This window comes from Lampetra fluviatilis, chromosome 58, assembly GCF_964198595.1.
Source record: "Lampetra fluviatilis chromosome 58, kcLamFluv1.1, whole genome shotgun sequence".
In the NCBI taxonomy this organism is placed as follows: Eukaryota; Metazoa; Chordata; class Hyperoartia; order Petromyzontiformes; family Petromyzontidae; genus Lampetra; species Lampetra fluviatilis.
In genome coordinates this window covers 6,781,005-6,802,063 of record NC_136332.1, presented here as the reverse complement: position 1 = coordinate 6,802,063, position 21,059 = coordinate 6,781,005, and the positions used below count along the sequence as shown (strand labels likewise).

Below are 21,059 nucleotides of genomic sequence, written 5' to 3'. Positions count from 1 at the left end.
CCAGCCCCTCCCCACCCCCCCCCCACCCAGCCCCTCCCCACCCTCCCATCCCCACCCAGCCCCATTCTCCCCACCCAGCCCCTCCCCTCCCCACCCAGCCCCTCCCTCCCCACCCAGCCCCTCCCTGCGCGTCGGACGGACACAATAATCCCCTGTGGGCTGGTGTAACCAGGAGGTTCCTTCCAGTAAAACAGCTGTATAGCTCAGTGGGCCTTACCTGGTAAATAAAACAATAGTTTAGTTTATAGTTTAGTTTAGACCACGGCTGCGCACGACCGTGGCTGCGAACACCGAACCGTGAGCCACATAGCCACCTCGTGCTGCCCCCGAATATATTTCACTTTGTGCGAGTTGACGGATCGTTCAGAGAGTCGCGTGCGCGTAGCCACGGCATTGTCCGAGCGATGCGGGATCGAGGTTGGCGGATCGCACAGACGACGAGCACCGCTGTCGGCGCGCACGCGTTTGCACGCCGGCGGCGCTGTCGGCGCGGCCGTGACGCGGGCGACGTCACGACGCCCGTTGCCGCTGCCGCCGCTGCCGCAGGTACCTGGACGTGATCGAGATGGCGCTGTCGGCCGGAGACACGGTGCTCATCGAGAACCTGGAGGAGGCGGTGGACCCCGTGCTGGGGCCGCTGATCGGCAGAGAGACCATCAAGAAGGGCAGGTGCGTTGTTGACTATCTCGCCTCGTGTGCGGGGGGTCGTGGATTCCATCACGCGGTCTATGGCTCGTGGGCCTCATCCTTACTTCAGCTTGAGCCATTTGTGTTTTTGGAAGAGAATGGCTCGTCCCTGGATACCTCTGCGCAACGTAAGTTACTTGAAGTCTCCACTGGAGGGAGGGCTGGCACTGTTTGTGTCAAGGTCGTGTGCATCGTGATCTTTTTGTGGCTCTTAACAGTCGCGCTCATTGCTGTGCGTGTTGCGGTGGGGGACGGTGGCGCAGCAGTTAGCGTGCTGAGCTAGAAACCCGCTCATGGCCACCGACAGTGACGGTTATCTGAAACCAGGTCCTGGGCCCTTCCTCTAGGCTGAATCAGCCTTAAAATTAATACCTGGTGTGTAAACCTCAGCACCGGGGAGACAAAGGCGGCCAGGTGTGCTGCTGAATACATAGCTCCAGCGGCTTACTAATATCGGAAGGAAGAGCGTTCCAGACGGCCGCCGAAGTCCACCTCAAAGAGCGCGACGTGGCGACCGTCTTTGTTCGACAACTTCAGCCAAAAGCCGCCGCCGCTGCTGCTGCTGCTGCTGCTGCGAGGGTGAGAGCACGGGTGACTGAAACCCGGCTCTGAACTCACATCCTCAGTGGTGCCAGCTCAGTTGCTCCACGATGATGAGTTTCCCTCCTCGGTCATCGGTGACCGGAGCGCGACGGTCATCGCCGGTTCGCCTGACGGCGTCGGGGCGTCAACCGCGGGGCCTCCGAGTGACGTCGGCTTTCGAACGGCGCAGTTTTATCAGCGCGGCGCCGGCCCCCGGCGGTCACCCGCCTGTGGGGCAACCGCCCCTTGCACCTCCCGTCCACTCGCAGGTACATAAAGATCGGCGACAAGGAGTGCGAGTACAACGCCAGCTTCCGGCTCATCCTGCACACGAAGCTGGCCAACCCGCACTACCAGCCCGAGATGCAGGCGCAGTGCACGCTCATCAACTTCACGGTGACGCGCGACGGCCTTGAGGACCAGCTGCTGGCCGCCGTCGTCAGCATGGAGCGGCCCGACCTGGAGGAGCTGAAGGTGAGGCCGGCGGCGTCATGACGACGGACGGTGACGACGGCGGTGGCGGCGGTGGTGACGGTGATCGGTGGGGGGGGGCTGTCGGTACGGATGCTGCTGCTGCAACAACTCTGCTCCCCTCTGCCGCTCCCCCGCGCCTTCGCCAACCCGCACTGACCATCGTTGCGAAAGTGCAGTATCGGAATATTAATTTTATAAAGCTCTATTTCGCAGATGGGAGGAATTCGATGGGCTATTAAAGTTTACACTATGAGACATCTCCTTTACCAGTGGCAAAATATAGTAATAGGTTTTTACCCTTTCAACTGGTACAAAAACTGACGCCTTTATACAAGGCATCATGTTTGCAATAACCACAACACAAGCAGTCAAAATGCAAACAAAAAGAAACAACTCTGATGATGATAATGATATGCACTGTCCTTGAAGTTGATTGGTCCACACCCGAGACAGCTTTTCCTAGAGCCTAGTCTAACATGGTGTTGGACCAGATGACGCATTTTGGCGTCATCTGGCTGCTTGTGTTGTGGTTATTGCAAACATGATGCCTTGTATAAAGGTGTCAGTTTTTGTACCAGTTGAAAGGGTAAAAACCTATTACTCTATTAAGGTCTACTTCACAGATGCGCAGTAGGGCGCATGGGGGGGGGGGGGTCAGAACCTTACAACAACAAACACAATACAAAAGCACGAAAGGAGTGCAACGGTGTGGGACAGGCAAGCCGTGCTAATCCGCGGACGGACGAAACTCTGTACCCACGCGGTTAGCAAATCGGTATGCCGAAGGAAAACCGTGGACACATAAATACCGCAGGTGCGAATAACGCGGTTAGTGAGGGATTGCTGTATATTGAAATAACCGCCGTATTGTTTTCATTTGTCCTGATTTCTCTTGGCTTCATCGCTGTGCTTTATATATTTTTTATTTTTGTCACCTTGGTATAACCCTGGCTCAGAGTCGCGCAAATGTGACTCTTCTCCTGGTCCCTTGAGACTGCCTCACTTTCTGAGCCCGTGCCCCTACTGGAGATCTGTGAGAAAGAGCTTCATAGCTTGTCGGATTCCTCCAGGATAAGTAAAGATTGTGATTCTGGTTGAACGTGTGTATGTATGTTGAACTTGTTTCACAACATAGGTAGCCGACCATGCTAATCGGAAGGTGCGGGGCAAGGACAATAAACTAAACACAAAAAGCAGTTGTATGTACGTACGTATGTTGAACTTCTTATGCACCGTACGTAGCCAACCGTGCTAATCGGAGGTGGCGGGGGAAGGACAATAAACTAAACACAAAAAGCAGTTTTTGTATGTACGTATGTTTAACTTCTTATGCACCATACGTAGCCAACCGTGCTAATCGGAGGTGTGGGGCAAGGACAACAGCAGTTCTAAGAAACGAGTTTTTCGATCCAGGATAAACGAAGCTTCTCATTCGGGTTGAACTAAACCAACTTGGCGCTGGACCGACACGCGCAGCGGTGGATTGTCGCGTGGGCGCGCTCCGTCTCTCCTCCCCGCAGTCGAACCTGACCAAGCAGCAGAACGACTTCAAGATCACCCTGAAGAACCTGGAGGACAACCTCCTGTCGCGCCTGTCGGCCGCCTCGGGCAACTTCCTGGGCGACACGGCGCTCGTGGAGAACCTGGAGACCACCAAGCGCACGGCGGCCGAGATCGAGGAGAAGGCACGGCCACGCCGCGGCGCACCGCGATCGATTCACGCGCGGCGTCTGCGCGTGGCAGCGTACTCGAGATGCTACGCGCGGCCGGCGGGTCCCCGCGTTGGAGCCTTTCCATGGCAGTCGTAGGCACAGGAGGAGGAGGGGATGGCAGAGGTCGCAAATGGGTTTTGATTCCTTACCCGTACCTGGCCGCACCAGGGTCGCAAACGGGTACCCGTACCCTACTCGATACCCGGCTACCCGTACACGTACCCTAACCGTACCTGGCCGGGTACGGGTAGGGTACGGGTACGGGTACCCGATTGCGACCTCTGGGATGAAGCCACGTTGCAGGCGCGGGTGGGTTGATTCTAGGAACTTGAATTGTGAGACAAGACGTTGGGAAATGAGTGACAAACGGTTACTCACCAGTGACTCACGGCCTACCCGTACCCGGCCGCAGCAGGGTCGCAAACTGGTACCCGTACCCGGCCGGGTACGGGTAGCCGGGTATCGGGTAGGGTACGGGTATCGGGTACCCGGTTGCGACCTCTGGGGGACGGTTGAGTAGCGCGGCGTCTGCGCGTAGCAGCGTACTGATGCCGTTGTTAGGCAGACAGCGGGCCCGCGTTGGAGCCTACCGAGGCAGTTGTAGGCACAGGAGGAGGAGGGGACGGTTGCGTAGCGCTGCGTCTGCGCGTAGCAGCGTACTGATGCCGCTGTTAGGCAGACAGCAGCCTTGCTTTGCATTCTACGGAGGCAGTCGTAGGCACAGGACAGTCGAGGGCCCGGGCTTACATGGGGGCACGGACGGCTGGGGGGAAGGCACGATAGACATGAGGGAGATTCATTGGATTGTCACCGTCGAGATTATATCGTCACGCTCATAAAGATTCGAATTCGAGCCGATGCTTGATGCAGCCCGATTTATTTTCGTGAACCAAGGGAGCACCTTGAGCTGCTTTTGGGACCGTGAACTATTGCTTTGCTTTGCTCATACCGAGCTGTACCCCCCCCCCTCCCCCCGCTCTCTCCTCCACACCTCTTCATCATCATCATCATTGTGATGATCGTCGCGATCGACGTGACAGGTCAAGGAGGCCAAGGTGACGGAATTGAAGATCAACGAGGCGCGCGAGCACTACCGCCCGGCAGCGGCGCGGGCTTCCCTCCTCTACTTCATCATGAACGACCTCAACAAGATCCACCCCATGTACCAGTTCTCGCTGAAGGTGAGTTCCCTTGCACTCACTCGAGGTGAGGTCTCACTCCAGGTGAGGTCTCATTCAATGTGAGGTCACACGCAAGTTGAGGTCACACTCAATTCCCTTCCTAACGTACATGTTGTTTACGTCGTTCATTGTGAACATTCGGTCACAGTTCCAAAGACCTGCACTGTTTCATTGCTTTATGGCTTTATTTTGGTGATTTTCGAAAAGTTTTTTGGTTTGGCCATGTTTGTTTGTTGTAGTACAGAGTTAGACTGATGGCCTTAATCTAAGTTGTCTTGTGGTTGTTGTTGTTTGACTTGCATCCCACTGGGATTTTTGCACACAGCGTCGGTGTACGGTGATTTTTCTGCAATATTTTTCTGTCTTTTCTTGGATTTTCTGTTTGCACATAGTCACTTTAAGATGTTTTCTTGTTCATGTTTTTGTTTTTTGTTTGTTGCGGTTGCACCCGATTTAAGAGCCGAATGGCTCACAGGACTATACCTAATAAATTAAACTTTGAAACTTTGAAAACTTTGTTTTAGGGCTACGATTTTGGCTTAGGTTTTGTGTCCTGTTAAATGGGCTTTGAGGTGTCATTCCCTGGCTCACCAGGAGCAGGCAGTACGGGACAGACTGTTTCCCCTTCGCACGCACGGGGGGATATCTCCGGGAGCTCCGGTTTCCTCCACGTATAAGCACTCATTAATTGGCCGACATCACCTTACTTACTAGAGGACCGCAGGAGCTTGGGCAATCATTGGCGCTGGCTCGGTGTCTTCGAGAGCGAGCCAATGCCGGGCAACGTAAGACGTCGACATTGTGATGATGACATTTAACCCTTTCCCGTACCGTTCACCGCTGAATCTGGGAACGCGCGGTTCAGCGTTAATTTTATTTAGAGAGGCGTAGTAGGACCGTTGTTACTCTTAGGTTTTTTCGGTAAAGTCACGTAAGTAAAAATAAATTATAAAAATAATAGAAATAATAATAGAAATTAAATAATAAATCACGACGTTTCGGAGGCAACACAAGTCTCCGTCATCAGGTGGGACCGTCACAGCTAAATTTACTGTAGCAGGTGAGGCAAAATTCCAAGAGACGAGCTCTTAAATACAAGTTGAGGGGGAGGGGGGGGGAGGGGCTTATCTGAATGTGGTGGCCAATGAATGGAACGTGTTGGGGGGGGTGGGCGGGGCTAAAAGAGAACAATAGGTGCACTTGGGGTTGTAACCGGTGTTGGCTGACAATCCAAATACAAAAAAGGCAGTACAGTTAAACGCTGGGGATGTCAACACTCGGTAAAGTAGGGCCGTTGTTTTTAAAGACGTTGTTACCACAGAGAACCGTAGCGACACAACCGTACTCTGTGACGGCTGGCGTACGTGTACACCAACGGAACGGAATGGAAGTAAAAACTGATGACGTACGTACACGTACGTCATCGGAATGGGAAAGGGTTCACATGACGTTGGTGACGATGACGATGATGACGATTTTCTGTACGGGGAAAGCCTCGCCGAGTCTCAACGAGACGGACGGCGAGCACAGGACAGTGAGCACAGGACAGTGAGGAGCCAGTTGTCAACTCCGTAGGCGACCCACCGATGGTGATGCTTTTGATTGCTTTTGATTGGGCGACGGCCAGAGGTCGCAACCGGGTACCCGATACCCGTACCCTACCCGATACCCGGCTACCCGTACCCGGCCGGGTACGGGTACCCGTTTGCGACCCTGGTGCGGCCGGGTACGGGTAGGCCGTGAGTCACTGGTGAGTAACCGTTTGTCACTCATTTGCGACCTGGTGCGGCCGGGTACGGGTACGGGTAAGGAATCAAAACCCGTTTTCGACCTCTGGCGACGGCTCGTGACGCGGGCCTAACGTCGAACCGCGTGCGTGCGCGTGTGCCCCCCGGCGCAGGCGTTCAGCGTGGTGTTCCAGATGGCGGTGCAGCGGGCGGCGCCGGACGAGACGCTGAAGCAGCGCGTGGCCAACCTCATGGACAGCATCACCTTCTCCATTTTCCAATACACAACTCGGGGGCTCTTCGAGTGCGACAAGCTGACCTTCACGGCGCAGGTCGCCTTCCAGGTGAGGACCCCCGGCGCGTCGGCGAGACGTTAACTACCTCGCCCGGTGTGCAGGAGGTCGCGGGTTCGATCCCAAACCTGGCGAGATGTTAACTACCTCGCCCGGTGTGCAGGAGGTCGTGGGTTCGATCCCAACCCTGGCGAGACGTTAACTACCTCGCCCGGTGTGCAGGAGGTTGTGGGTTCGATCCCAACCCTGGCGAGATGTTAACTACCTCGCCCGGTGTGCAGGAGGTCGTGGGTTCGATCCCAACCCTGGCGAGACGTTAACTACCTCGCCCGGTGTGCAGGAGGTTGTGGGTTCGATCCCAACCCTGGCGAGATGTTAACTACCTCGCCCGGTGTGCAGGAGGTCGTGGGTTCGATCCCAACCCTGGCGAGATGTTAACTACCTCGCCCGGTGTGCAGGAGGTCGTGGGTTCGATCCCAACCCTGGCGAGATGTTAACTACCTCGCCCGGTGTGCAGGAGGTCGTGGGTTCGATCCCAACCCTGGCGACACCTGTTATATATTTGGAGTTTGCGTGTCACTCTCCCTCTCCCCCCCGTGGAATCAGCATCACACATGCCTGCCAGTAGCACCCCTATAACGCTGTACGTAAATTTTATATATAGGACAAAATCCCACATACAGCCACCACCAAGGAAACGAAAACCCTACTACCACCACCACTACCACCAAGCAAAATCAAAAATGAATGAACAAATTTAAGGAATGGATGTTTCCGCGTGGGTTTCCTCCATCATCACCGTGATTCCGTCCAGTGTCGATATGTCCGTGTCTTTCCTCTCTTCCCGTAGCTATGATGTCACCGGTTTTAGCACAAAGCATCCCAATTCTTAAAATAAATGCTGCCAACTACTAAATTGGGACTACGCGTGACAACATCATCCCCTTCTCTGCGAAAGCTTGGCAGGACCCTCCCGAAAAAGGAGTCTTGAGAATCGGCGAGGCTTTGGCCTACTCTTTCACACTGGTCAGATTCCTTGGACGAGGCCGGAGTGCCCACACTTTACGCCGCCACCCTGATTTGTGCCATCGTTGTCCGCCCACAGGTGCTGCTTACGAACCGTGAGATCATCCCGCAGGAGCTTGACTTCCTCCTGAGATTCCCAGCTCAGCCGGGAGTGACCAGTCCCGTGGACTTCCTGTCAAACCAGTCGTGGGGTGGAATCAAGGTTCGTGTGCGGAGCATTTGTACTGTCGGTATCCGCCCGCGACTAAACCGGGTCCTAAGAGTTGATGGGTCTTCGGCCCAGTGAAACCCAATGACTGCACAAAAAGAACGGTCACATTACATGCTCTTTGGTTTTTGTCGGTAAAGTCACGTAGGTGAGAATAAAAATAAATATTAAAAAAACATAAAAAAAATATTAAAGATAAAATATTCTCACCGACGTGACTTTACCGAAAAAACCAAAGAGTATGGATCCTTGCAGTCACGAAAACTTCAAATCTAGAATTGGTCACATTACATTCGGCTTTTCACTTGTACGTTCTCGTGGATTGCGATGCGGGTATTGCGTCGACCGCACGGCATGCCCAACCACCACGACGCCAAAGTCCCCCCGATGAACGGGTGACGGTCGCGAACCGGCTGGCCGTCAAGTCCGTGCCCACGGGTGACGACCCTCTGCGGTTAGGGGTCGTGAGAGCGAACATTCTTATCGACCAAACTCTTGCCGACTCGCGGTCGGAAAGTTGGGACCGTGTTGTCATCATCGTCGTCGCCATCATCGTCAGGAATAATTTACGTAAAAAACCCCAAGGGAGTTCGTTGAGGCTAATGCCACGTTTGCATGAGCCACACGACTCAAAGTAGAATCAGAAAATGTAATTATCCTGGAGGAATCCAGATGAGCTATGAAGCCCTTTTTCACGGATGTCCTATAAACTCGAGCTTCCGTCGAGGAGCATAGATGCAGTGCAGGACAACGGTGAATTCAGAGGCGCTGCCCTCTGCTTGCAACGTAGCTCGGAAGCGCGCGGCTGCAACCGACGAAGCGGCGTGCTAAATTTCGATGTAAAGCTTTCGTGACTGCAGGGATTCATCGTCTTGGTTCTTTCGGTAAAGTCACGTAGAAGGAAAATAATAAAATAATAAAAATAAAACATAATAAAATAATTCTCACGACGTTTTATTTTATTATGTTTTCTTTTTATTATTTTAATTATTTTCCTTCTACGTGACTTTACCGAAAGAACCAAGACGATGAAGTGGCGTGCGCACCGTCCGCCTGCCCTGGCGATGACCAGGCTGTCCCGAGATGGGGCGCGTTGCGGCTGATGTGGTCAAATGCGTGGGCATTAACCACGATCGTTTCCGTGACGTAATTATCTGTTTCATTGAATATTACCACGTTGTTTAGATGGAATAATTCGTATAAATAAAAGGCATTGATTCTTATACGCGCGATTCAGTGCATGTACTTTTATCCTTCAGAGTCAAAGTTGACACGCGCGCTTGCTCCTGTGTGAGTGTGTGTATGGAACAAGCGTCGTGGTGACGTCACCGCCACTTAGTGGCGAATGGCGGTTGTTGTTGTTGTGGGGGGCGGTAGTGTAGCGGTTAGCGCTACGCTGCGCTACCAACCTGGCGACCCGGGTTCGATTCCCGCTCACGGCCAACACCCAGTGACGATTATCTGAACCGGTCCTGGGCCTCCCCTAGGTGGACTCGGCCTCAAAATGAGTACCTGGTGCGGTGTGTAAACATCGCCACTGGGGAGACAAAGGCGGTCGGGCGTGGTGCTGGCCACCCACCCCCTCGTGTACCGTTAAGGCCTTCATAGGTGCTCGCTAACAGCACTTGCCCCTACAGTCTGTGAAGGCTATACGGGGGATCTTTGTCTTTGTGGGGGGCGGTAGTGTAGTGGTTTGTGCTCTTCGTTACGAACCGAATGCTTGAACTGGTTCCTAGGCCTCCCCTAGGTCGATTCAGCCTAAATGAAGTACGTGGTGCATTGTGTAAACATCAGCACTGGGGAGACAGAGGCGGCCGGGCGTGGCGTTGACTACACCACGCCTTCGTGCGCCGTACCCAATCTGGCGAGCAATCGAAACGAAGACAGTCGCCGCATTTGCGTGTGGTCAGATGCGCTTCTGCGGCCGTCTGGAACACTCTTCCTTCCGATATTAGGAAGCCACTGGAGCGATGCACTTTTAAATCATCTAGATTGAAAACTAATTTTTTTTGAACTACTTTTTGTGTTTAATTTGTTTTTTCCTTACCCCACACCTACGATTAGCACGGTTGGCTACATCCAGTGCGAAAGAAGTTCAACATACATGCACACCTGCCTTCATAGGCACTGCTAGCTAGCAGCACTCGTCCCAACGTGGACAATCTTTTTGCACCGTCCGTGCGCGTGCTCAGGCCCTGTCAAACATGGAGGCGTTCCAGAACCTGGACCGGGACATCGAGGGATCGGCCAAGCGCTGGAAGAAGTTCGTGGAGTCGGAGGCGCCCGAGAAGGAAAAGTTCCCGCAGGAGTGGAAGAACAAGACTGCGCTGCAGCGTCTGTGCATGATGCGCGCGCTACGCCCCGACCGCATGACCTACGCCGTGCGGTGAGGGCGCCACCACCGGGAACCCCCCCGCCCCCTCACTACTCCGAGTGTTAAGCGCGCAGGCGGCAAAGCTGGATGACCGAGTAGCCCCGAGGGCTTGTGCCGGGTCCGCAGGGCTACGGCGAGGAGGAGTGGGACCTATAGACTCGTATAGACATCCGCGGATTGCATGGAGACCCATAGACTTATGTAGAGACCCGCAGACTGAAATGAAGACCCGTAGACTTGCATAGAGACCCATAACATTTGTTCGATTTAAAGCTTTCGTGACTGCAGGGATTCATCTTCTTGGTTCTTTCGGTAAAGTCACGTAGAAGGGAAATAATACAATAATAAAAATAAAATCTCACGACGTTTCGGCCACAACGCAAGCAGCCGTCCTCAGGTTAAGAACAGGTCTGTCGGAAAGACAGCATCTGAATGAACACCACCAGGCTTGGCAGCGTATATTTAAGCTGGGTTGGAGGGGGAAGAGCGCCTTGACAACCCAGCTTAAATATACGCTGCCAAGCCTGGTGGTGCTCATTCAGACGCTGTCTTTCCGACAGACCTGTTCTTCACCTGAGGACGGCTGCTTGCGTTGTGGCCGAAACGTCATGAGAATTATTTTATTATGTTGTATTTATAGTATTTTATTATTTCCCTTCTATGTGATTTTACCGAAAGAACCAAGAAGATGAGACCCATAACACTTCCAGTCTGTCGAGACTAACACGGGTGGGGGGGGACCCTTTGTCTGCTCGCTACTCGGCACAGGGACTTTGTGGAGGAGAAACTTGGCAACAAGTACGTGGCCGGGCGCTCGCTGGACTTTGCCGCCTCCTTCGAGGAGTCGGGTCCGGCCATCCCCATGTTCTTCATCCTCTCACCGGGCGTGGACCCGCTCAAGGACGTGGAGCGGCACGGTGGGTTGCGCACGTGACTTGGTCGGCAGGGGGGGCACAGCGGGGCCGCTCGTGCCCCCCCTTTGCGAGATTCCCTACTCGCACGGCTCCCCGTGCAGAGTTTGTTTGTTTCTGTCTTCACACTCATCTTCTTGGTTGTTTCGGTAAAGTCATCACGTAGAAGGGAAATAATAAAATAATAAAAATGAAACATTTAATAATTCTCACGACGTTTTGGCCACAACGCAAGCAGCCGTCCTCAGGTGAAGAACAGGTCTGTCGGAAAGACAGCGTCTGAATGAAACACCACCAAACCCAGCTTAAATATACGCTCCAACCCTGGTGGCAAGGTAATTAACATCGCGTGGAAATCTATAGTAGCAGCCAATTAATCTAAATAACCTCAACTTAAATTTCGATTTCAAGCTTTCGGGACTGCAGGGAATTCATGTTCTTGGTTCTTTCGGTAAAGTCACGTAGAAGGGAAATAACAAAATAATAAAAATTAAACATAACAAAATGAAATTCTCACGACGTTTCGGCCACAACGCAAGCAGCCATCCTCAGGTGTCTTTCCGACAGCTCTGTTTCTTCACCTGAGGACAGCTGCTTGCGTTGTGGCCGAAACGTCGTGAGAATTTCATTTTATCATGTTTTATTTTAATTATTTTATTATTTCCCTTCTACGTGACTTTACCGAAAGAACCAAGAATATGACTTCAACTTGTCAGCAACCTCCTGAAACAGACTCTTGAGACAACAGCGCGTGGCTCGTCCCGCAAGTCTGGACATCTGTGAGAAAGAACTTTACGGCTCATCGGATTCCTCCTCCAGCGCAAATAAACATTCCGATTCTGAGAATCGGCACCTCAGCGCTCCGTCTTCGTGCGCGCGTGCAGGGAAGAAGTTGGGGATCACGTTTGACCAGGGCAACTTCCACAACGTCTCGCTGGGCCAGGGCCAGGAGGTGGTGGCCGAACAGGCGCTGGACCTGGCCGCCAGGGAAGGCCACTGGGTCATCCTGCAGGTGAGGGCATGCGCGTGGACGGGCCGGGAGGGCTCGCGGTTGTGTGTTATCTTCTTGGTTCTTTCGGTAAAGTCACGTAGAAGGGAAGTAATAAAATAATAAAAATAAAACACAATAAAATAATTCTCACGACGTTTCGGCTACAACGCAAGCAGCCGTCTTCAGGTGAAGAATGAGACACTGCCAAGCTAGGAGCTTATATATAAGCTGAGTTGGAGGTGGAAGCAGAGCGCCTTAACAAAAGAATGTGCATATCAAGAGGATTTTAGCATATTCATGGGTTGTGTGTTATTTGAGGTGGCCGGGTGGCTCGGAGGTCGGGCAGCTGAGCCAGAACTTCTGAGGTCCCGGGTTTGAATCTGGGTCTCAGCCACCTTTGGGGTGCCGTGGTGGCTATGAGATGTTAACTACCTCGCCCCGTTCTCCCGCCGGCAGAACATCCACCTGGTGGCCAAGTGGCTGGGCACGCTGGAGAAGAAGCTGGAGCAGCTAGGGGGCGAGTCGAGCTCGCCCATCTTCCGCGTCTTCGTGAGCGCCGAGCCGGCCTCCTCGGCCGACTCGCACATCATCCCGCAGGGCATCCTGGAGACCTCCATCAAGATCACCAACGAGCCGCCCTCTGGCATGCACGCCAACCTGCACAAGGCCCTGGACAACTTCAACCAGGTGACCGCGACCCCTCCCGTTCCACGGCGGGCTCTCTTTCGAATGGCATGGCGGGATCGCCACCCCCGCGGGTGTTAACTAGGGTGGCCGACGGGCTCGAACCGCGTATGCCCGCGTGACGAGCGGAAAAAAAAAAACGCATGAACTGCCTCGGGCCACGCCGAACGCCCACGTGGTGCCGCCGATCCGATGAATTCTAGATTGAAAACTGATTTCTTGAGAACTGATTTATTGCGTTTCGTCTGTTGTCCTTCCCACACACGTCCGATTAGCGTGGTTGGCTACGTACGGTGCGAAAGAAGTTGAACACACACACATACATATGATTGCCTCGATCCGGGGCTGCGGTTGAATTTAAAGCGCCAGCCAGTTTGTCACCGGGGGTGCCTTGCTTCGGCCTCGGCGTCACACGGAAGCGGTGGCGCCAACCGATAATCTCCGGTTGGTGCACTTCAGTCGGCGGTCGACGATCGACGCGGGCTGTGACCCCCCTCCCCGTGGTCGACCCCCGCCTCCCCCCCCCCCACCCCGCGATCCGTGGATCAAACAAATCACGGCATCCAAGAGCGGCTCACGCGAACGCTGTCGCGAGAGTTCGCGCGTTCCGGCACGCGGGACGGCCCCGCCGCCGCCGGCTAGCGAGCGAGCGAGCGAACGAACGGCCGTCGCTGGCGCAGAAGCGTGGGCGGCCCGGGGCGCTAACCTCGTGCGTGCGGGCGGCGCCGTCGTTTCCGTCGCTTCCCCTCGCAGGACACCCTGGAGATGTGCGCGCGGGAAAACGAGTTCAAGAGCATCCTGTTTGCGCTGTGCTACTTCCACGCGGTGGTGGCGGAGCGGCGCAAGTTCGGCGCGCAGGGCTGGAACCGCAGCTACCCGTTCAACACGGGCGACCTCACCATCTCCGTGAACGTCCTCTACAACTACCTGGAGGCCAACGCCAAGGTGGGGCCTTTGTCGCACGGCGGCGGCGGCCAGCGCGCGCGCCGTCGTTCGCTCCGCTCGTTCGTTCCAGGGAAACCCGCGCGGAGTCTCCAGGCTCTCCTTTTTGTCCAGGAGAGGTCCTGCCAGGTTTACCGCAGTAGGGGGTGGAGGTGGAGGGGGCGACGTTTCCACTGCGTGCGATTCCATTGGAGTAATTTATTTGTTAAAAAAAAAAAGATTTTACCAGGGATGGCGTCACTGAGCTATGTAGCACAGAAGTGGCTTATCACCGTCATGTGGAAATTTCTCCGGGTCCCTCCGGTTTTTCCCTCCACATTTGGAATCAACGTCACGCGTTCAGAGTACTTGGCCACTATACATTTCCACGTGGCCACAAGCCACACTTCGTTGAGCTGTCATTTGTGAAGGCCGGTTCGCTTCTGAAAAAAAGCTACATAGCTCGGTGGGGCCTTACCTGCTAAAATAAAAATAGTAAATTGTTTAGTTAGTATCAATGGCGTAGTGACTACACGATCAGCTCAGAGGGGTGCGGCAATTGGTTAGGTGCCACCCCCCCCTCCCCCCCAATATTTGATTTGCGCAATTTGCGGAAGCCGAACGTCGCTTCTGAAAAGGAGCCGTACAAGCTCAGCAGGGCCTTACCGGGCAGCGTTACGCACATCCCACGCCTGAGCCCGATTCATTCCTTGCCCGTGCCGCTGGTTTCCTCCCGCCACCGCCCCCCGTCGCAGGTGCCCTGGGACGACCTGCGCTACCTGTTTGGGGAGATCATGTACGGCGGCCACATCACCGACGACTGGGACCGGCGTCTGTGCCGCACCTACCTGGAGGAGTACATCCAGCCCGGCATGCTGGACGGCGAGCTGTACCTGGCCCCTGGCTTCCCCATCCCGCCCAACTCCGACTACAACGCCTACCACCAGGTGCGCCGCCCTCTTCACCTGCCGCCCGCCCGCCCGCCCGCCCGCCCCCCCTGTCCACCAGGTGTCGTCAATCTGATTGGTCACCCACTTTCCTGTCTGATGGGCCTCACGTGTACGTGTACGTATGTCTGCGCGTTGACCTTCTACCGCACCGTGCGTAGCGCAACCGTGCTCATCGGAGGTGCGATCAATTCTACAAAGTGCGATGCGAATCGTAATTCACCGAAAGAGTAACAACTTCTTCGGGGTAATTTTCTTTCCCCCGATGTTGTCCGCGTTCGCGTCACGTGACGGAGCGTTTGTGTGGATCTCCCGCAGAGTGGAGCAACTTTCTGTGTCAGAAAACGGCCCGCGGAAGTGGCTAACGCAGGGCCACCTCTGAGATCCCTCGAAGTGTCGTCTACAGCACTCGCCGCTCACTCTTGTGTTACGTGCAAAATCTTTTTGTTGTTGTTGTTATCGGAATCAGAATATTTATTTATACCGCAGGACGGAATCCGGTGAGCTATGAAGCTCTTTTGCGACAGATGCCCAGTCGGGGCACGGGGGTCTGGAAGTTACAACAACAAGCTCAGCGAAGCGGTTTTTCACGTGCAAATTTATAGCGGCCAAATAATCGATATAATATAAACGCACGTTGATAATAAATGTTGAAGGAAAAAACTGGAGGACCCGAGATCGAACCCACGACCTCCTGCATACCAGGCGAGGTAGTTAACATCTCCTAGCCACCGTGATGATGATGAGAGAGAGAGACACGCAAACTCCAAATATGCAGCAGGCATCGTCAGGGTCGGGATCGAACCCACCACCTCCTCCATACCAGGCGAGGTAGTTAACATCTCCTAGCCACCATGATGATGATGAGAGAGAGAGACACGCAAACTCCAAATATACAGCAGGCATCAGGGTCGGGATCGAACCCACGACCTCCTGCATACCAGGCGAGGTAGTTAACATCTCCTAGCCACCGTGATGATGATGAGAGAGAGAGACACGCAAACTCCAAATATACAGCAGACTTCAGGGGCGGGGTCGAACCCCTGACCTCCTGCATACCAGGCGAGGGAGATGACATCTCCTAGCCACCGTGGATTCCTCCTTCACGAATGAATCCTTCCGCTGCTTTGGTTCCCCCGACCCCCTCCCTGCTCCGTGCGCACCGCCGCGCCCTCCTCAGTACATTGACGACACGCTGCCGCCCGAGTCCCCCTACCTCTACGGGCTGCACCCCAACGCCGAGTTCGGCTTCCTGACGCAGACGTCGGAGAAGCTCTTCAAGACGGTGCTCGAGATGCAGCCCAGGGACAGCAGCGGCTCGGAGGGGGGCGGCTCCACCCGCGAGGAGAAGGCACGCACGGCACACACACATGACATACACGCACGGTACACACGGCACACACACATGGCACACACACGGCACACACACACACGGCACACACACACACGGCACACACACACACACGGCACACACACACACGGCACACACACACACGCACGGCACACGGCACACATTTGACACACACACGGCACACATGGCACACACACACGGCACACACACACGGCACAGAAACACGGCGCACGGCACACACACACGGCACACACACACGGCACACACACACGGCACACACACACGGCACACACACACGGCACACACACACGGCACACACACACGGCACAGAAACACGGCGCACGGCACACACACACGGCACACACACACGGCACACACACACGGCACACACACACGGCACACACACACGGCACACACACACGGCACAGAAACACGGCGCACGGCACACACACACGGCACACACACACGGCACACACACGGCACACACACACGGCACACACACACGGCACACACGAGACAAAGATCCCTCTGATAGCCTTACGCACCGTTGGGGCAAGTGATGTTAGCGAGCAGTGCCTATGACGGCCATCACGGCACACAAGGAGGCGGGTGGCCAGCATCAGGCCCGGCCGCCTTTGTCTCACCAGTGGCGATATTTACACACCCACATCAGCTACTCGTTTAAGGCTGAGTCGACCTAGGGGAGGCCCAGGCCCGGTTCAGATATGTAAGCCATGAGCAGGAATCGAACTCGGATCATCGGGTTTGTAACACGGTGCGCTAACCAATGCGCCACCGCTCCCTACATTCACACATACACACACACGTGTACAAAGATAAAGATCCCCCAGTATAGCCTCAACAGATTATTGGGGCAAGTGCTATTAGCGAGCACCTATGAAGGCCGAAACGACACACGAGCGGGTGGGTGGTCAGAACTATGCCCGGCCACTTTTGTCTCCCTTGTGCAGATGTTTACACACCGCACCAGGTACTAATTTGAGGCCGAGTCGACCTAGGGGAGGCCCAGGACCGGTTCAGATACTCGTCACCGGTGTTGGCCGTGAGCGGGAATCATCGAACTCGGGTCGCCGGGTTCGTAGCGCAGCGTGGCGCTGTAACCGCGACGCCACCGTGCAGTGCCCGCTTCCACAGAGTTCCCCAAAGCAGGTAGCGAGGGTCGACCCGGCGCAGCGGGAGAGAATTAAAAAGGACGATACAAATATATAAAAATATACAAGCGAGCAGAGGAGGGGGGGAGTAAACTGGCACGACTTACCCTCGTAACGCACGTCTCATCCGCGTGTGTGTGTGCCGTGTGTGTGTGTGCCGTGTGTGTTCCGTGTGTGTCTGTGTTCCATGTGTGTGTGCCGTGTGTGTGCCATGTGTATGTGTATCGTGTGAATCTGTGCCGTGTGTGTGTGTGCCGTGTGTGTGTTCCGTGTGTGTGCCATGTGTGTGTGTGTTGTGTGAATCTGTGCAATGTGTGTGTGCGCCGTGTGTGTGTGTGTTTCGTGTGTGTGTGCGTTTCGTGTGTGTGTGCGCCGTGTGTGTGTGTGCGCCGTGTGTGTGTGTGCGCCGTGTGTGTGCCGCGTGTGTGTGTTCTGTGTCGTGTATGTATGCCGTGTGTGTGTGCCGTGTGTGTGTGCGCTGTGTGTGTGTTCCGTGTGTGTGTTCCGTGTGTGTGCCGTGTGTGTGTGTTCCGTGTGTGTGTGTGCCATGTGTGTGTGTGCCGTGTGTGTGTGCGTGCCACGTGCGTGTGTGCAGGTGAAGGCCGTGCTGGACGAGATCCTGGAGCGCATGCCGGAGGAGTTTGGTATGACGGAGCTGCTGGCGCGCGCCGAGGACCGCACGCCGTACGTGGTGGTGGCGCTGCAGGAGTGCGAGCGCATGAACCTGCTGACGCGCGAGATCCGCCGCTCGCTACGCGAGCTCGACCTGGGCCTCAAGGTGAAGGGAGGGGGGGGGCCGGGGGGGATTTGTAGTCCGCCGCCTTCGCCGGGTCAGAGGTCGTAGGAGACCCAGCAAGGGTGACCCCGGTGTATTTAAAAAAAAATTAGGTTGAAAATTAATTTCATTTAGAACTGCTTTTTGTGTGTTTAGTTTTTTTGTCCTTCCCCCTCCCCCCGCACCTCCCATTAGCAGGGTTGGCTACGTACGGTGCGAAAGAAGTTCAACATGTACACATACGGAAGTTCAACATACATACATACAAACATTCTAGAGATCCCAACCTATGGACCATTTCATGAGAGCTGCATTTTGCATTTAGTTTGTTGTCCTTCCCAACCGCCGTGATGGAGAGTTACGACCTCACCACGACTCACCCCCCCACCCTCCCACCCCTCTCCCATTCACTTAAGACTTACCACCCATTTACGAGCCGCAATCAGAGCCCGTCAGATTTACGAGAAATTTCCAGAATCATTTTCCGCCCTCGGAGCTCCAGAACCTCTGCGGTGCCTGCCCAGCGCTTTGGCCGCCCCGCTCCACAACGAGCCGCGCATGGGTTTGACTCGTTCCCGTGTCCCCCCTCCCCGCCCCCCCTCGTGCGTACGCGCGCACGCGTCTTCCGTCCCGCAGGGCGAGCTGACGATGACGGGCGACATGGAGGCGCTGCTGACGTCGCTGTTCTTCGACCAAGTGCCCGAGGGGTGGACCCGGCGTGCCTACCCGTCCATGCTGGGCCTGGCGGCGTGGTTCATCGACATGCTGCAGCGCGCGCGCGAGCTCGAGGCGTGGACGAGCGACTTCGCGCTGCCGTCGGCCGTGTGGCTCACGGGGTTCTTTAACCCCCAGTCGTTCCTCACGGCCATCATGCAGTCGGCGGCGCGGCGCAACGAGTGGCCGCTGGACCGCATGGCGCTGAGCTGCGACGTCACGAAGAAGGCGAGGGAGGAGCTGGGCGGGCCGCCTCGCGAGGGCGCCTACATCCACGGCCTCTTCATGGAGGGCGCTCGCTGGGACACGCAGGTGCGTGTGAAGCGCGTGCGAAGTGCGTGTGTGTGCGCGTGCGTGCGTGCGCGCGTCTGGAGCGTAGCGATCAGCGCACTGCGCTACGAACCCAGCGATCCGAGTTTGATTTCCGCTCACGGCTACCAACACCGGTGAGGATTATCTGAACCGGTCCTCGGCCTCCCCTAGGTCGACTCGGCCTCAAATTAGTACCGTTGTGCGGTGTCTAAACTTCGCCACGAGGGAGACGAAGGCGGCCGGGCGTGGTGCTGGCCACCCACCCCCTCGTGCGCCGTATCGGCCTTCATAGGTGCTCCTCGCTAACAGCACTTGGCCCAACAGTCTGTTGAGGCTATACGGGGGATATTTGTCTTGTCTGAAGTGTGGGGATCCCTCCTGAAGGAACATCTGTACCAGAATGCGAATCGTAATATTTATGTACACTGGAGGAATCCGATGAGCTTTCAAGATCTTTTTCACAGATGTCCAGCTGGGGCACGGGGTCAGATCATGTATACTTAAGTGATCTAACATGAAAAAAAAATCAGTCATGAATCATAATTTTGGTCGCAAAAGTCTCCTGCACGTTAAACGTAACTGATATTGGCCGGACGTTTCAATCGTTCAAAATGTGCTTGCAATTGGCGCAAGTCGCAAACGTCCGATGCTGACGCGAGTCGCTGGGTTCACTGCGCCGCTCACCCTCCCCTCTCTCTCCCCCCGTGACCCGTCCTGTGCCCTCCGACCTCCCCCGAAGACGGGGATGATAGCGGACGCCCGTCTGAAGGAGCTCCTGCCGCCGCTGCCCGTGGTGTTCCTGCGCGCGGTGCCCAGCGACAAGCAGGACACGCGCAGCGCGTACGCGTGCCCCGTGTACAAGACGCGCCAGCGCGGCCCCACCTTCGTCTGGACCTTCCACCTCAAGACCAGAGACAGTCCCGCCAAGTGGACTTTGGCTGGAGTGGCCCTGCTGCTGCAGTCTTAGCTCGGGAGCTCGGCTTCCCCGGCTAATAGAGATCCCACCCGCCCAATCAGCACCTTATCCACCGAACCACCCACCTGACCCGATTACCCAACCACCAAATCACCCACCCACCCAATCACCCACTCACCCAATCAGCACCTTACCCACCGACCGACCGACCGACCGACCCACCAACCAACCCACCCAATCACCCACCCACCAAATCACCCACCTACCCACCGACCGACCCACCAACCCACCCACCCCATTACCCAACCAATCGCCCACCCACCCAACAACCGAACCACCCACAAAATCACCTACCCAACCACCAAATCACCTTCCCAACCACCAAATCACCCACCCAATCACCCACCTACCCATCGACCTACCCACCAACCCAGCAACCCACCCAATCGCCCACCCAACCACCAAATCACCCACCCACCAACCCAACCAACCACCCAATCACCCACCCAATTATATACCCACCGACCCACCAACCCAATCACCCACCAACTGACCCACCCACACAATCACCCGCCCACTCTTCGCCCATGATTGGCAGCGGCACACAAGCAAGTAAGCAAAATAAGCCTAGGGTTGCCCCAACGTGTTACGTTCAACATTTTAAGTTGCCGTTGCGATTGGCCGTGGGGGGGGGGGCTCTAGGTGTAAGCAAGATTAGCCAAAGATTAGGGGGGGCCACGTAGCTCACGAAGAGGCGGGCGGGGGGGGTGGGGTGGGGTATGCCAAAACCAGCTCAAATTCAGATCTTTGTGAAGAAATTTTAAAAAAATTATCGCAGCCCTAGCAGCACTCTTCGAGCAAATGTCATTGCGAGAAGTTCATTGACTTCACTGCTCGACGACGATGACCGTGGTAGGAGTTCGCCGGTGGCGGCGCGCCCATCGCGCGACGTTTGTCGCCGTCACCCTGACGGTCCGGCAGGCGTGGCCGCAAAGTGGCGACATCCCCCCACCGAGGGATTTGTTTAAACAACGTGGGAAAGTCTCGTAAAATCCTCCGCCTGTGTCCATCCAGCAGCGTGGATGAACACGCCACCGCCGC

The 21,059-nt window shown here is 55.5% G+C and overlaps 1 protein-coding gene across 1 annotated transcript in view; it reads left to right on the top strand.

The window, feature by feature from the left end:
• LOC144950451 (dynein axonemal heavy chain 9-like) overlaps nucleotides 1–20,681 on the top strand; it is a 113,412-nt gene extending 92,731 nt beyond the window's left edge. The window contains 16 exon segments of the mRNA XM_078880567.1: nucleotides 547–669; nucleotides 1,539–1,743; nucleotides 3,264–3,428; nucleotides 4,496–4,636; nucleotides 6,537–6,707; nucleotides 7,762–7,884; nucleotides 10,083–10,276; nucleotides 11,033–11,181; nucleotides 12,060–12,187; nucleotides 12,623–12,853; nucleotides 13,604–13,795; nucleotides 14,527–14,718; nucleotides 15,899–16,069; nucleotides 17,837–18,019; nucleotides 18,653–19,042; nucleotides 19,782–20,681. Coding sequence (XP_078736693.1) covers nucleotides 547–669; nucleotides 1,539–1,743; nucleotides 3,264–3,428; nucleotides 4,496–4,636; nucleotides 6,537–6,707; nucleotides 7,762–7,884; nucleotides 10,083–10,276; nucleotides 11,033–11,181; nucleotides 12,060–12,187; nucleotides 12,623–12,853; nucleotides 13,604–13,795; nucleotides 14,527–14,718; nucleotides 15,899–16,069; nucleotides 17,837–18,019; nucleotides 18,653–19,042; nucleotides 19,782–20,009 — 2,986 coding nt within the window. The 3' untranslated portion in view covers nucleotides 20,010–20,681.
• The last annotated feature ends 378 nt before the right edge of the window (nucleotides 20,682–21,059 follow it).